The sequence below is a fragment of the Clavelina lepadiformis genome, chromosome 3 (assembly GCF_947623445.1).
Source record: "Clavelina lepadiformis chromosome 3, kaClaLepa1.1, whole genome shotgun sequence".
Lineage (NCBI taxonomy): Eukaryota > Metazoa > Chordata > Ascidiacea > Aplousobranchia > Clavelinidae > Clavelina > Clavelina lepadiformis.
In genome coordinates this window covers 23,208,083-23,224,385 of record NC_135242.1, presented here as the reverse complement: position 1 = coordinate 23,224,385, position 16,303 = coordinate 23,208,083, and the positions used below count along the sequence as shown (strand labels likewise).

Sequence of the window (16,303 nt, the reverse complement as noted above, 5' to 3'; positions counted from 1 at the left end):
AATCAGACTAGATAACGTTCGGATGAACTTGGCAATTTAGAGATCAGAAGGAAACTTGATTTCGCTAAATGCAAAAAGGTATCAGGTCACTTTTTAAATCTTTTTTTGTGTGAGTTAAGCCACGTATAGGTATAAGCTTGCTAGGAAAATTTTTCGTTTCTGTACGAAAATATGATGTAGATCGACTTGAACAAATCCCGAATTTTTTTGTGTAAAAATCAATTTTTGCAACAAATCGTAAAATTTCATCGATAATTTAGTCTATAGGCTATAGTGTCACAATTTATAAAAAATTTTCTTTTTATTTAATAAGTGCAATGAATAACAATTCAAGACATTATGCCGTTTATTGAAGGACCTTCGTTGAAGAGTTTGCCACCTAGGCTACGCCATAAGTTTTCAAATTAAATTATCATTTTTAAACAAGATATTTTCTGGTGACATTTTATTCGTGTTCACTCGTTTCCTTCACTTTTGCGAGATTCGGCGAATGAGCAGAATAGAAAAATTAAGCATTTTAACTGATTCACTACATTAACTTCACTACTAACTCTATACATTTTAACCGATAAACTTGGAATTTTTTTAAAACTGGACACGAAAACTTTTTAAAAAGTCGGAGTCAGATCAAATGAAAACAGATGAATTGAGAGTTGTCATTAAAATTAAATCATACGAAGAATGTACATGATACGCCCAATAACATGGCCTACCAAACTCATAATTTTTACTTTTGCATCGCAAAGCGACTTCGGTATATGCTCGGGGTAGAAGTTCGGACTAAACTGGTGTTAGTTTGAAACCATGTCGAACATCATGTAGCACTTGTACGTCAACATTGAGGATGGATTTTACATGCATTCAAAAATCCAAACGTGACGTTTGTTATTCGAAATTACCTGTTTTTTAAAATAATTTGCTATTTTGTGAAAATTTTGGCCAGCGATGGACGCCTGAAGGTCTAACAATCGAGCTAAATTAATTAAACCGATTAATACACAGCCAGCAGATTAGGCTACTGCTTAGGAAGGTAGTCGAAGTGATAATTGAAAACCCCAATTATTTTATTCCAACCAATCCATCTGACTTTCAGTTGTCAACACAACATAGCGCAACTACCAAGGAATATCATTAAGGTGAAATTTCCGGACATTCAAAGCAACGACCTTTAACGTCACAAAATTGCTGAAAAAGCAAAACAACGCATTGAAACTGGGCAACTGGGTGGCGGCCAACCTCGCGAAGCAACCAGACATTGGCGTTTCCCTACATGATCAGACACAAGGCTTGTGGTCGGGGGATCGTTGTTTTCATGAATTTTGTTTGACGACATGTCGCTGGTAAGTAAGGCACGTGGGCTGTGCAAACAAAGCTTTAAAAGTTAAAGTTTTACTTTTATGTCGTCTGACACAGTGTTTCTTGTACTAAGCATATCTGTACTTCATGAAGATGGATACTTTAATCAGTGCGTAGCTAACAAATAACCTTACAAACTACTGAAGTTAATCACATGTACTGGATTGGCTAATTTTCTTTTATTTGGGTCTTTTCATAATTGCACTGCTGTATTTCAGGTGCTAACAAGTTTATGCAGAACAGAAAGTACTGTATGTAGACATTCCACCGCCTTTACAAGGTAATTTTTATGCAATGTTTTGCATGTGAAGTTAGGCAAAGGCTCAGTAGTTCTGTTGGGGCCTGTAGGAAGCCTTAGAATTATATATATTTCAGAAATATTTTACAAAAAAACTACACCAAAGATATTTTACAGTGTTGTCTGTTTAATACAGCGGTGTGACATTGTATGAGATAATAATGTAGTTTAATCACAAAAATTTGTTTCAGGGCTTTTTCATCCAACACCAGCAAAAAAAGATTTCGTTCCTCCTCACATCAAGAGACCAAACAATTCAGGTTGTGTGATACGAAATGTTATAACTTTCTAACAAACTTGAATGTACCCCAAGAATTTTATGTTGTATATCAAGATACTCGTCAGCACTATAATATTTTAAATGTGACATCATGCAAAAAAACTTCTGCAAGTTTTCGTTCTCAGTAATATCAATTTAATTAGATGGAAGTTGGCAGCAGCTGCCTCAGGAGCCGTGGTTGGCATGGTAACATATAATTACATCCAAAATAAACCAGACCTTACTTTCTTGAGGAAATCTGTTCAAGCAAAGGTTTGTTTGATGGCAGTGTGGTTTTGTTATTGATTTGATCATAATTAAGTTAAATTTTCCAATAAATCATGCCAATTAGTTTATGCCTGACTTCTACTGAAACTAGTTGGGTATTTGATATACTTCTTTATGTCCTTTTGTTGTTTAAAAATTCAAATCAAATAAAGATTATTCCATTTAAATTTGATTATGTGCCTGCATCAAGTATGGTTGAACAAAAACCACTCCTGTTCCTGTAAGTCAATTTAATATGAGCTATGTTCATTTTCAGAGTGATCCCGTCTATTCATCCGCAGACGTTGCACAGCATGCTGATAAGCAATCTGGGATTTGGGTCACATACCAGGACAGTGTCTATGACATCACAGGATTTGTCGAGTCCCATCCTGGAGGTACTGGTCATCATGTTGTAAATATACTTTGTCATATGCGAGACTTTTCTGAATTTATGAATCATATCTTTCAAATTTCAATAACTTTGCTTCTCTTAAGGTGAAAAAATTTTGATGGGGGCAGGAGGGCCCATCGATGCATTCTGGAACATGTATGCTGTCCACAAAACCCCGGAAGTTTTACAGATTCTTGAACAGTACAGGATTGGAAAATTATCTCGTCGCGACCAGGTTTGTGAGTGTGCTGCTGACATCTCAAATGTGCAGACTGAAGTGTGGTGGTTTGCACTGAGCTGAGTTTTAGTTTCATTGTGATTGTTGTTGTAGAAAGCAATCAACTTGAATGATCCATTCGCAAATGAACCCTTCCGTCTTCCTGTGCTTCGTATCAATTCCCAGAAGCCATTTAATGCTGAACCACCACTAGAGGTGCTCACAGACTCTTTTATTACTCCAAACGAGCTTTTCTATGTCCGGAATCATCTCCCTGTGCCTGACTTCGATCTGGAAAACTTCAAGTAATATTTGGTTGATATTTTGCGTGGTAGGAAGTGAATGGTTCATCTAAAATGTGAGTGCAGTTACCTAAAGTTTAATTGTTTACCAAATAAATACATGCATTGGCCTTTTCCAATCAGGTTGGAAGTTTTGGTTGGGGGCAGGAAGCTGGCATTGTCCGTCGATGAAATTAAAAAGAAATATAAGCCGGTTACCATAACAACAACAATCCAATGCGCTGGTAATCGACGGCAGGAAATGTCTCAGTACCAAAATGTGAAAGGACTGACATGGGGGGCTTGTGCGATTGGAACTGCCAGATGGACGGGTGTAAGGTACTTGCTGGTTTGAGCTTATAAGTAATCGAACATTCATATATACAATGAAAGCTCATTAAGTTAAAGCTGAAAAGACTAACACTATTTTGATTTGAGCAAAATTGGAGTTTTCTAAATATGAAATAATTGATATTGCTGTTGGACTATTATTGTAGGCATTTCAGTCGGACAAATTTAGTTATCCAGAAGTTATAAATGCTTAAATTTGCGATATTTCACTGATTAATATAAAAATTATGTGCTATGTTATTGGTTGTATCACTGCAAATACAGCTGTAACAACCAGTGAATATTTCAATCACCCATTATTTGCAGGTTGTGATTATTTTTGTTGTTAGATTGCGTGATATTTTGCTCGACGCTGGATTTGATCTGAATGACAACCGTTTCAAACATATTCAGTTCAACGGTAACGACAAAGACATCACAAAATCCAGCTACGGAGGATCTATTCCCAAGCACAAAGCCATGAGCATCGACGGGGATGTAATCATTGCTTACAAGATGAACGGCGTCGACATACCTCGGTTAGTTAATTTAGATGGCATTGTTGACTCAAATCAATTCCAATAAATCCTAAACTGTATTTTTAAATTACAAATGTGTAATTATATTTCATCTTATTCTTATATTTCCTGTTTTTTTATTTCTTTTTTATTTGTATTGTATGGATGTTTTTGCACTTCTTCCCTGCAGAGACCATGGTTATCCATTGCGGGTAATAGTACCTGGTTATGTTGGTGCCCGCAATGTCAAGTGGCTCCACCAAGTGGTGGCTAGTGACGAAGAAAGCAGCTCGCATTGGCAGAGAAATGATTACAAAGTATTTTCCCCTTCAACCACGTTCGAAACGGCAGACTATAAGAAAGCTCAGTCCATACAGGTAATTTTGTGTTTTCTAAACCTGCACAGTGCACATACAAACTTCAGCTGTACATCAGCTGCTCGGATATATTCTGAGCTTGATGAACATGAAATTGACTGAACGCACTTTTAGAGATTTATTTAATGCTCTGTTGAAATAATGCATGCAAATTGTTGTTGTTGATTTTGCACCAGAAATGATCTTGTCGGGTTTTAAATTTTATCAAATTCTTTTAAATTATATCAGTGTACAGTTCAAAGTTTTCTAAAATGCTATAGTCTGGGAATTACCTTTTAAGTGTTCTATTGCCATTAAAATGATCTATCAAGGTTTCACAACCTCAAAAGTATGAGAACAAATGGTGTGGGAAAAAACTCCTAAAAAGTGTTAGGTCATAAAAGGTTTTTATAAGCCTGCTATTGTTATAGATTACAATCACATCAGATTTCTTTTAAAGCCGATATCAGAAGTTTACATAATTTTTGAACACAAAAGGCCAAATGTTAAGCGGCTACTCCCTGCTTAGTCAAAGTACCACTCAGTTAATCAGCGCTACTGGCTCAGTTTATATGTGATTGTATTGTTCGGGGACTTAGTTTACTAGAAATATTTGCAGAGGACAAACTTTGTGTGATACAGTATTCATGATACTGATGGTGACTGAATCGTGTTTAACCCAGCATATAGTAAAATATGAAAACTGAATATAACATGGCTCTCTATAGAGCTAACTTTTATTTTTAATTCTTCTTCAATAGCTTTCGCAAGCATAAGCTTACTTCATCAGGTGTATACCAAGAGATGATTTCCATATTACATATATGCAAATACATCTTTGCCAGCAAAATTTGCATAAATTTTAACTTCAATTAAATGTACGCTTGTGTTTTGCCATTTGCACAACATGAAATTAACACATGCGCGTTTCGCCCTGTCATATCATGATCGTGTTGACGTCACATTCCTGTATGCTAGCATGCAATGAATTTTCTATTGTTTTATGATAATGACGCCGGAAGTATTACGTATACAAGCAGGATGTGACCGCAGAACGTTCTTCATCTATACCAGACATGGCATTCAATGTTATTATTTCAACCCAAACTGTAAGTAATTCTTGTGAACTTTCAGGAAATGCCAGTTATATCGGCGATATCAACTCCAGCCGAAGGGTCAAAGGTCGAATCGGATGACGGGGTCATTGAGGTGAAAGGTTACGCGTGGAGTGGCGGCGGTCGTGACATCATCAGAGTTGACGTATCGGCTGACGGAGGCAAGACATGGAAGGTACGAGATGAGATTAATTTAAAAATTCAAAACGCGTCGTTGCACTAGAGTGGTTATGACGGATTTGCCTTTCTTGCCCAAATCAATACTGCCAGGCGACCGTCGCTGTTTCAGGCTGTCGGCTTAATCGGGTCCAATTTGATGCGGTTTTCTTGGCTGTAGCTTAGTCTTAGCCTTTGTTTGTTGAACAACGCAGAAACGCTTTAACTATTGCGCAAAATTAACTAAGGTGACCTCGGCTAAACTTTAGAAAGGTTTCAATCGACGTTTCCTCTAAATGACGGCGTTAATTTTGAATTCTATTTTCAACTCGTTTGAAACACAATTTGTAAACTATGGACCTTAACTTTGTCAAGTCGCACAGTGCGAGTTTAGCTGTTAGTTGACTTCCATCAGAAATTTCGCCAACTATATTAACACAAAGCAGCAAAGCCAATAGATAAAACCATGAATTCTACATGTTTGCATTAAAGACAATTTGTAATACCTGCAAAACGACCTCACCCGTACACTGTCCTTCCCACGCAGGAAGCCAACCTCGTCAAAGACAAACCAGGTGCTGACGATTCAACGCACAGCTGGGCGTGGTCTCTATGGAACGCTGAAGTCGAGGTGACTCCTGGCAAAAAAACTGAAATCGTCTGCAAGGTAAATCGCTGTTGGGCTGCGTGCTGTTGCTTGACTGTAACGTCGTGCAAATTCAAGGACGTTCAAAGCGCAATACTTATACACTGTGCATCGTATTGCCTTGGTTATGTAAGGCGGCTCGAGAGAAGCAATATTCCATTTAAAACTGTAACCATAGTAATTCTTCTATTCCAGGCCCCCAGGTAGTAGGCTTAATAAACTACAGAATAAAGATAGACGCAAGACTCGTCCTTGCTAGCAATATTTATTTAATCTTTTTATCATGGAAAGTACACCTGGCATGACCGGTTCAACCAACGTTGTAGCTGATGAAGCCCATAAATTTCAAATTGAAAGATAATTTGTGTATTTTTGTAAGGAAATGATTTCTTTGTAACCGCTTTATCTCTATGAAAATGATAGGCGATCGATTCTGCCTACAACTGCCAACCAGAATTCATTGGTCCGATCTGGAATCTACGTGGATTTTTAACGTGAGATGTTTGTTTCTTTTTGGCTTAAATTAAAACTTCCTTTAAAGTAGCATTTCCCACTTTTTTACTGCGAGAAATATTCGCCAAGATCGGAAAACGTTGATGATGCGTTGCTTTGGGAAAAAAACGGACATAATTTGAATCACTGCGGCAAACATATATACATATACAGTGCGTTATAGATACATGTTTAACTGATGAATACTGCGTATCATTTTGAAAACCAACGTGACTTGTAATCCGGTTTAAATTTGCCTTGGTCTTTGCGACGTCTTGAAATGTCATTTAAAAATTCCTGCATTTCTTAATCTGCAGCAATGCCTGGCATCGTATCAGTGTGGAAGTTGAAGACGACGAATAAAATTTGAACGGGGGACCTCTGTGAAACAGCTCTGTTGCCTGCTGATGGCTTTGCTTAATTTCTTACGCTCTGACTGATCTCAAATCACCGTGCCGTGAATTTCAACGCAATGAATTTTAACTTTATTGCCACTTGTTCGGTCATAAGCGGCAACCGATTGATTGTTTGTCTTGTTTTCTGTTCGTTATTAGTCATCGGTCGATTTTTAGGGCCGTCTGTGATCGCTTTCTTTACAGGATAAAAATACAAACGATAAAAACATGGTGTCTTTGTTATTTTGTTTGACAAACTGCCAAAATTTAATATTTATTTGCACGGCATGATTTGCAATGCAATTATTCAGTAGAACAAATGCATCTACTGGGCGACTTTGTAAAAAGTATAACAACCCCCCCCCAAAAAAAAATCGCTGTATTAACCGCTCTTCTCACTGACGATGCGTTGTACTAAGTATGCAAGATATTTTAATGTTATCAGTTGTGCCTTGTAAGTTAATGAATGTGGTGTTTTCGTTCTTGGTGGCTACCATCATGGAATACTTTTGCGTGCTTGTATTGCTTGATATGTAACCGTAGTAATGTAGCACTTTCCATTTATGTTTTTAAATATTGGGGACAAGATGGATTTTTTGTGTTATAATTTAAATTTATCAATGACGTCCTACTTTTTTTCAATTTAAAGTCGTTTTTACCAAATACGTTTATTGCCATGTATTTAATTTTCAAGGGCCTTTAGATTGCGCATAATATGACCATAGTCTCTATATATCTGTATAAAGAATATGAAATGACAGCATATACTGTATATAGCCTCACATTTTAATACTAATATTGGTGACTGTAAAATTGTGGTGCACATTTCAGAAACGAGCAATGACAAATAACTGCTGTGCAATGACGTTTTTCAACAACCGACCACTTAAAAGGAATTAGCAAATCAATTAAGAATGTTTACAAAAGTTTTTCTAATTGTCAAGTTGATATCTCAAATACTATGTTTGTTAATGCATGAACTGACGTTGTTGTCATGTATTCTCGGCTTGGTTAAAGTTAACGTTTCAATACAATTCAGCAGCGAAAAACTTTTATGTTGTTGCACGCACATTGTAAATTTTGCCATAAACATGCGCATATAATAATAATCAATAACAAAAGGTACTCGGCTGGTGAAAAAGAATTAAAAGATAAGAGAATTCATTTATCATCAAAGTTGATTTTGTAGCTCATCCAAACAAATATTGCGAAAGTTCAAAATAAATTGCGGTATTTTATTGAACTTGTTAAGCTCTGGGTTAAGGGAACATTTTAGTTTTATATACGTGATTTGGATCGTGAGTTTACCAGTCCTCGTTAGTATAGTGGTGAGTATCCCCGCCTGTCACGCGGGAGACCGGGGTTCGATTCCCCGACGGGGAGGTCTTTTTTTTGTTGTTTAAAACAAACTTCTGTTAAATTATTAAAGTTTATGTTAAAAAGCTTACAAACTTACTCTCATTCTTTTGCGTTTTAAAAAATTATTTTAGACGGTGACTTTTTCACCGAAAGTAGGTCACGCAGCCCATACTTAAAGATAGATAGGTTAGGAAAATGGGAAGGCTATGTGAAGAATTGATAGAAGCTATTTTAAGGTTTAATTGAAGTTAGGTTTAGATTAGAAGATAGATTTAGGTTAGGTTTGTAATAGAATCTGTAAAAGTTAACTTTGAAAGAAAGATTTGTTCCCTGTGAAATAGTGGCAATCTAAACTTACTTGGGTACATTTTCTGCATTTTAAAAATGCAGATATTTCTAGCTTTGCTGTGGTATAAACTGTGAAGTAAATGCATTGGTAATAATATTTGTGTTCTTCCAAAAATATATCACTCTGTCAAGTCGCCAAGTACTTGCGGATAAGTCTAGTATCGTTATAAGTTTGTTTGCGAAAATCAACGTTAGTATGACACACCATGTGAAACACAATGTCCTAACACTCCGAAGTAGAACTTTTAGACCTTGGACATACCGTTTGTCTTCGCTGTAGTACTACCAGTTATATTTGTTTTACTATAGGGCTATAGGCCAGGGGCGGGCAACTTCTTCGGTCGGCGGGCCTGATATGAGAAAATGAAGTACTTGGCGGACCGGATTGCTGAATAGATTGGAACGCAGCTTTGTCTTATTAATGTTCATGGTCGAAAATGTTTGCTCATAAATGTATGTAGACCCGAACAGACAAGTAGATTCATGGCCATCTTTCTCAGGTTGGCAAACTTGGACTTATTCAGTGACGCAATACAGGGATTGCGGCAGAATGTGGCCGCAGGCCACATTATCATGTAAGACCGGAAACTGTCTGCGGGCCGCTCAAAATCCCGTCGCGGGCCGGATCCGGCCCGCGGGCCGTATGTTGCCCACCCCTGCTATAGGCTATGCTCTAGAGTCTAGACGTTTTGTCACAAGTTCATTCATCATTCAGGTTTTCTGTCTGGATGTACTATAAATAGGGTAGACTCTGAGCTTTGAACTATGATTTGCGGTCAAATGGCAAAGCATTTCGTCTAGAGTCTAGACGGCAGCATTATTCGTGTAATTACTTACCCATCAGCATTTGTTATAGCGTACCACAAATCCCGGCTGTGATTTCTCATCGCTCGAGCCCCAATTACCGAGCTAGCCTTTGTGCAAGTTCTGACTGTCACAAATTTTTTATATAGGTTTTTTTGAATTTTGTATGATATTGCCCGAATTTAGGACTGTCCTTCAGGTCCACTGAACAGGAGCAACTAGCGTTAATGCCTTGCCCAAGGGCCAATGGTAACGTCACTAGGTATTGAACACGGAGCACAAACCACAATTGTTGCCAATCCGTTCTGACGACTCGGCTGCCGAGCCGACTATAGACAAAGAATTTAGGAAACTTTGAAGCCTTTTAAAGCAAATTTTTTAAATATAAGCATAAAAATTTTCATTTGCTATGTAGATATTATCTACAATCGCACTTCGCTTGATTACGTCGCAGACGCACTTCAATTAACTTAGCACGATGGTTTTATGTATCAACTTGTGTTTTAGCCTTTTGAATATGATACAGTCGGTATGGGACATTTGAGAAATTTCAACGTCGTTTTAACAATGTTTGCTCTACTCTAGACTCCTCACTCTAGACTCTAGAGCAGTGTTTCTCAAACTTTTTGCGATCGCGTACCACTCGTTCGTTTTTTTTGCTACACTGCGTACCACCTGGCTCCTGAATGACTTATTTTACTCAAATGTACCGGTATTTATTAGTTATTACCGTTATTACTATACCATAACACCAATGAATAGCAAGAAAACACAATTTAATTTGATAGAAGCAACTGTTTCTTCTGCACAAGCTTGTCTATCCGGGGCAACACATTACTCACAGCACATCGAAAATCATGTTCAGCGGTACGCGGTACCACTTAAAAAGCTCTCGCGTACCACTAGTGGTACGCGTACCACAGTTTGAGAACCACTGCTCTAGAGTCTAGACCAGGGGTTTCCAACCTTTTTTGCTGCTGGTACCCCTTTGTCAGGTCAGAGCATTCTTCGTACCCCCAAAAAAATTCTGATGGAATTTTTCATATATATATTTCTAAATTAAATTGCTTTTATAGCTCAATTAAACGTTAAACCGGTATTTCAAAAGCGGTGTTTGAAAAGCTGCTCTGTGGCCCAAGGATCTTCGTATCCCTTGATATTCAATCTTGTACCCCCAGTTGGGAACCCTTGGTCTGGACCAGCGTGGTCCAACTGCAGGCCCGCAGGCCAAAGTTGGCCCGCGAGCACCGATTTTTTGGCCCGCGAACTGATAGTCAGCTTTGATAGTCGCTATTGTCGAGGAAGAACCTCGACCGCAGATGTCACGTTGATCAGCATTTAATAGCTAAATTTTGAACTATTCTAATTTCAGTTCTAATATCAATGTCACATTGTTCTTCAGTTCTAATTTCACATTTCTTCAGTTCTAATTTAAAAACATTGGCCCGCAAGATAAAAAATTTTTTTGATTTTGGCCCGCGATGAAAAGAAGTTGGACCACGCTGGTCTAGACATTTTTTTTTGATGACACAACATTTTGGTGTACGCTATAAATGCAATCGCGTGTGGGTGCAATTCTGTGTGGATGCAATCGCGTAAAGGTACAACACCGTTTGGTTGCATTTACGTGAGGTGTGGAATGTTATAGGTGCAATGACGTAGTTACCATTCAAAACTTCCCACGTATGTCTATATGTCATTTACATCTTTAATAATCTGCACGGGGACGCTTTATTACACAAAAATATATTACTTTGACATACTCCAGTCCTCGTTAGTATAGTGGTAAGTATCCCCTCCTGTCACGCGGGAGACCGGGGTTCGATTCCCCGACGGGGAGGTTGTTTTTAAGCTTTGAAACTAACCAAAAAAACATTATTGGAAAGAAATAACACAAATTTTCTCACGATAGTTGATATTTGACGTTAAAATAAATTTTACTGTCCTTCATATGTAGGACTAAAATTTAGGCTACATATTTTAATAATGCACAAATTCGCAAGACACGAATAACACGCAGAGGAAAATAGTCTAGGGCTTTCTTTTAATATACGTAAGAACTAAATAAAGCAACGGGTTCCAGGTATAGACAACGCTGTAATATTTGACAATACGTCAAGCGTGTTAAGTTACCGCGGTTACCGAGTGAGCCGTTGAGCAGGTTCTGCTTGTTGCATGTTTTTTATTTGTTTGTTTTATTTGTTTTGTTTATTTTTCCAATCGTATTGCCTGAGTTTGAAACTGTTCATCAAGATCACTTAACAGAAGCAAACGACTTGACTCGTGTTGACGTGGGAATTTCGGTTGATTTGAATCGAGTCCCATAAAAATCACCATATGCAATACATTCTACTGAATGTGCAAAAGCATCAGAAATGGATAAAATCAAATTCTTTGCATACATTTTATGCTTACTTTGCCAGTAGGTTATTTAGAAAACATTTTATTATCAACTTAAAACGAACAAGAAATCGTAAATGGTAATTTGTTTGTAACTTGGCATGTGTTAAGACTTGGACTTGACTCTGGAACTTGACTTGTTACTGACTCGACTCAACTTGACTTGGGAATGTAATTAAAACGACTCGAGTTATACTTGCGTTGTTGTGACTTGGCTTGTGTGGCAACTAGTAACAGCAACTAATTGCACTAGTAATTACATTACAATAATTCTGTGTCATCATTTTGGCTTGCTTATCTTGCGAATGTTGACTCTCCGGTACAGAAACAGACAATACTCACAAATTTTTCAGTCCTCGTTAGTATAGTGGTGAGTATCCCCGCCTGTCACGCGGGAGACCGGGGTTCGATTCCCCGACGGGGAGGTTTTTTTTTTTTTAAAACAAACTCCGGTTAAATTATTAAAGTTAATTATTAAGTTAAAGAGTATGTACGTTGCAACTTACGTAAAATATGATAATGTATATATAAGTCAATGTTGATGTAAGGTAATATAAATATGAAGGCTGTGTTGCAATTTGTAGGCCTATACATTTGTGAGATTTTTTGTATATTTTGTGCCGATTTTTATGGACAATTTTATTCGAATAAACATTTTTCGGTCAACAAAGTAATTTTTTAGAAATAATTGTGAAGATTTTTTTCGTGAAAATACGAAACTCTAACATATACGACCAATACGACATATGCTTTGTAAGTTTTATTTTTTGTCCGTTTTGAGTAAGTTTTTTCCTTTATAACAGCCTGAGGAAGTTTAAGCGGCAAAAATGATGAAAAGTTTTCTCCACTTTTGGGATTTTAGGGACTAGAAATTTAAAAAAGAACATTTATTTTTATACTTTGTATATAAGTTACGTGTAATTTAAGATTTGAAAAACGCACCATTAAATTAGTTTGCAAATAAAACAAACAACTTTATTTATTTGCACAATAGCCTATAATATGTTATTCTTTTTTTGAAATAATTTTGTGAGGCTTCTGTTAAGGCTTCTATGTTGATCATGCAAGTATGCTGATTATCATAATTAGCCTTTATCTTCTAACAACATTCTCGCGCATATCTGGTAATATTTTACTATTACATATATATAATACTGTTCATATAACATATATGTAACATATGTGTCACTATAGTGATGTATAATTCTGTCTATTTTCCCGCAAACTGTCGCTACATTTGGACCCTTGTTATTTGGTGTGCGTTCTATTACAATTACTTCTTGTTTACGTGTAAGCATATTACAATAAAACGGGCATTACTGTTCTCTCTCACACAGTGTAGTTTTAAGATGTTGTTAGAAATTTTTTGGCAAATTATGGTTGTGAATGTGACATTCGTTTGGCGTGAATCAATATAATAACACCCACAACATATAAGTGCTCGAATCACGAGTATGCCGACTTGTGTGGTGAAGTCGTCATAACTTACTATTTAGTAGGCAGATTGCTAATCTAGCTCCTGAGATGTGTGTGCTTGCTAGAACGCTTTAATTGCTAGTCAGCTGCTCGGCATACATTAACCAGGCTATCAGTTTTGTGGGCAGAGTCGCAACTCAGTAATGAAGTCATTCACCTTTTAAGACTCAAGTTGAATATTTTAGCATAGAAGTGACTCTAGTCTGTCAATCGAAAACGTTTAGGATCCATGATGTTGCAAAGTTTGCTCCATTAGGTTGCGCCGTACACGTTCGTAGACAAATAAATTTATTTTAAGTCACTTTTTATTGTGTTCGGATCAAAGAATATAAACATTCGTTTTATCTTAATGCTGAAAAAGGCCCAACTCGAGTCACGTCAAACTATTTCAAATATAGTCTCGAATCAAAAGTCAAGTCCTTTATCTAGCCTATACTTAGAAATGTAGCCTTTCTTAAAAATGGATTCGAGTAGAGTCAAGTCTTTGAAAAAAGTGACTCGAGCCGTTGCGACTCTGCGGTTGCCATTGTTGTTGTATTAGGTTCATGTTAAGCGGTATAAATTTGCTTGGCCAATATTTTTCGTGCAACAGTCGCTGTGCTGCTAATTGTGTGCCAATCAGTGTGTGTTTAAGGCAAGTTTCGTTAACTGTTTTGAGTCCTTTATAGTTGATAATTGAAACGACGTCATCAATCTTCCAAGTCGTTCGCTGGAGGAGCTCAAAGTGTATAGATAAAACCATCAACCTGATAAAGTTCGGTTCCCTATAACAGTAATCTGATAGCTAGTCTGCAAAGCACTCCACTGTTTTATTATGAAGATAATGCGCAACGAAGTTTCTGTGTTTTAAAAGATAAGCCTACTACACGTCGTGTTTAAATATCAACAAAAGACGGGCATTTACCATAGAGTTTAAAGTAGAAGTAATTAGGTTTGCCGAAAAACATTCAAATCGAGAGACGGGAAGAAAGTTCAACATCGGGGAGTCTTTGGTGCGCGACTGGTTGCGAAAGAAGACGAAATTAACTGCAACATTTGAGAAGTCATGTTCATCTAAACAGAAGTTAAGACTTGAAGGAGGTGGCAGGAGGCCACGCCTTTCTTTTATTGAAGAAGTGTTGATGGAGAAAGTTGTCGAGGAGCAAGAACAACGACATCACGTCTCCAGCAAAATGATTAAAAGTTGGGCCAAAACGATGGCTAATGAAAACGGCCTGACTGAATTTGCGGCATCTCAAGGCTGGTTGTTCAACTTTTTGAAACGATTTAAGTTAAAAATAAGAAGGCGCACATCTGCTCGGCATTCAGAGCCACCCAATTTGGAAGAAAAAAAATTCAACGTCCAAGAAAGTTCCGTCAATATTACTGGTAATCTTGATAAAACTGACTCATAACATTAAAAATAAAAAAATTTTTTGAAGACACACTAAAATGCTTACATCAACGTGAATGTGTGTGCTCGGCATGCCTGTGAGTGGCTTTTTATATGTTACATGTTTTTAGCATGTTTTTTAATTTCTGCACCTTCTAATGTGCTGTTCCTACCTAAATTTTCATCTTTTAAATCGCTCTGTGCGAATAAATGATTCCTCTATCAGGCTCTATGGCAATACTATGACTTGTTCAAAAACACGATGTCGTTGTTCTCATGAAACAGATTTTATGCTGTTTGTTTTACCAGTCCTCGTTAGTATAGTGGTGAGTATCCCCGCCTGTCACGCGGGAGACCGGGGTTCGATTCCCCGACGGGGAGGTTTGTTTTATGCTAAACCTGTATGTGTTTTTGTAATCTATATCGTGGAAACCAATTGTGCTGAGTACCATAAACCACAAAACAATTATAATTGGTAAATAGGAAGTAGATTTTCTTTCCGCGTAGGTTTCGGATACAATGATTAATGGCTGTTCTAATAACCCTTGATAATTATTATCATATAGGATATATCGGGTAGGGATGGGCCGATACGAATCCAAACCCGAATAAATTCGCCGAATATCGTCTTTGTGGAAGATTCGGGCGAACACCAACAATGGCGGGCCCGAATACAATGTTACTTATAAATTTGCATAGGCATATGCTCCTAATAAGGCCCACCAATTTTGTGAATATTTTGATTCAAAACATGGCTGAAAAATCGTATTAAGCAAATAAACCAAGACAGCAACCACCAATTTGTGTAAGACAACGACCAACAAACGTGGGTTGAAAACTTAAAGGAATGTGACCTATCAGCATAGGTGCAGAAGGGGGGGGGGTCACCGGCACCCCTAACCGTCATTAAATAGGCAATTTTTGGGCAGTTCAAAATTATTTGAGCAATTTTTGGTACTTTTTCTGGCATATTTTGTAGCAAAGACCTTTTTTCTTTTTTGGGGGGGATTAACCATCTTCAACCATCAAGCATATTGCATGGGCCTTTTTAGGCGCATGTGGCATCCACGAAAAAAATGTCACATTTTTATTATCAGAAAAATTTTTGCAAAAAAAAGTGCATTATCCTTTTCAATACTAAGTTGGTTGTTACATGAAAACTTCAGCCGGCTGAAAACAGTTAATTTAACCGGCCAAATTCTCACTTACTTTTTTTCTAAATTAACAAAACCACCTTAACTGCAAATATCATATTTTTGTTGTGCTCTTGCGAATCGGTTGATCACGTGACAAGGATGAAATCTGGTAAACCATCATGAATTTTTATTAGTTTTTATATAGGGATAAAATTTTTCTTTTATTTGCACGGGTTTGCGAAATATGAGCAATGGGCCTTATTAGGGACCGAGCCTTATTAGGCACAGGTACCTTAGCATAAATAAAAATTCTTTAACTAAACTTAAG

At 37.2% G+C, this 16,303-nt stretch overlaps 1 protein-coding gene and 3 non-coding genes across 4 annotated transcripts; all 4 read left to right on the top strand.

Annotated features, from left to right (window-relative positions):
* The first annotated feature begins 1,213 nt into the window (after positions 1 to 1,213).
* LOC143449113 (sulfite oxidase-like) lies at positions 1,214 to 8,187 on the top strand. Its single transcript, XM_076949188.1, has 14 exons — positions 1,214 to 1,340; positions 1,575 to 1,636; positions 1,846 to 1,914; positions 2,078 to 2,186; positions 2,458 to 2,578; positions 2,679 to 2,809; positions 2,906 to 3,096; positions 3,217 to 3,411; positions 3,753 to 3,941; positions 4,111 to 4,297; positions 5,411 to 5,566; positions 6,095 to 6,214; positions 6,617 to 6,687; positions 7,003 to 8,187. The coding sequence occupies exons 1-14, from the start codon at positions 1,332 to 1,334 to the stop codon at positions 7,046 to 7,048; spliced, it is 1,656 nt and encodes a 551-aa protein (XP_076805303.1). The 5' UTR covers positions 1,214 to 1,331; the 3' UTR covers positions 7,049 to 8,187.
* Positions 8,188 to 8,391: 204 nt separating this feature from the next.
* Trnad-guc (transfer RNA aspartic acid (anticodon GUC)) lies at positions 8,392 to 8,463 on the top strand. The gene has a single exon. It is a non-coding gene; the product is annotated as a tRNA-Asp (tRNA).
* Positions 8,464 to 12,344: 3,881 nt separating this feature from the next.
* Positions 12,345 to 12,416, top strand: Trnad-guc (transfer RNA aspartic acid (anticodon GUC)). Its single transcript has one exon. It is a non-coding gene; the product is annotated as a tRNA-Asp (tRNA).
* Positions 12,417 to 15,148: 2,732 nt separating this feature from the next.
* Trnad-guc (transfer RNA aspartic acid (anticodon GUC)) lies at positions 15,149 to 15,220 on the top strand. The gene has a single exon. It is a non-coding gene; the product is annotated as a tRNA-Asp (tRNA).
* The last annotated feature ends 1,083 nt before the right edge of the window (positions 15,221 to 16,303 follow it).

Bases quoted from the DNA above. Each gene is read 5' to 3' on its own strand.
- LOC143449113 (XM_076949188.1), top strand. The intron at 3,942-4,110 runs GTTAGTTAATTT...TCTTCCCTGCAG, and splicing joins AACGGCGTCGACATACCTCG to AGACCATGGTTATCCATTGC. The intron at 4,298-5,410 runs GTAATTTTGTGT...GTGAACTTTCAG, and splicing joins AGAAAGCTCAGTCCATACAG to GAAATGCCAGTTATATCGGC.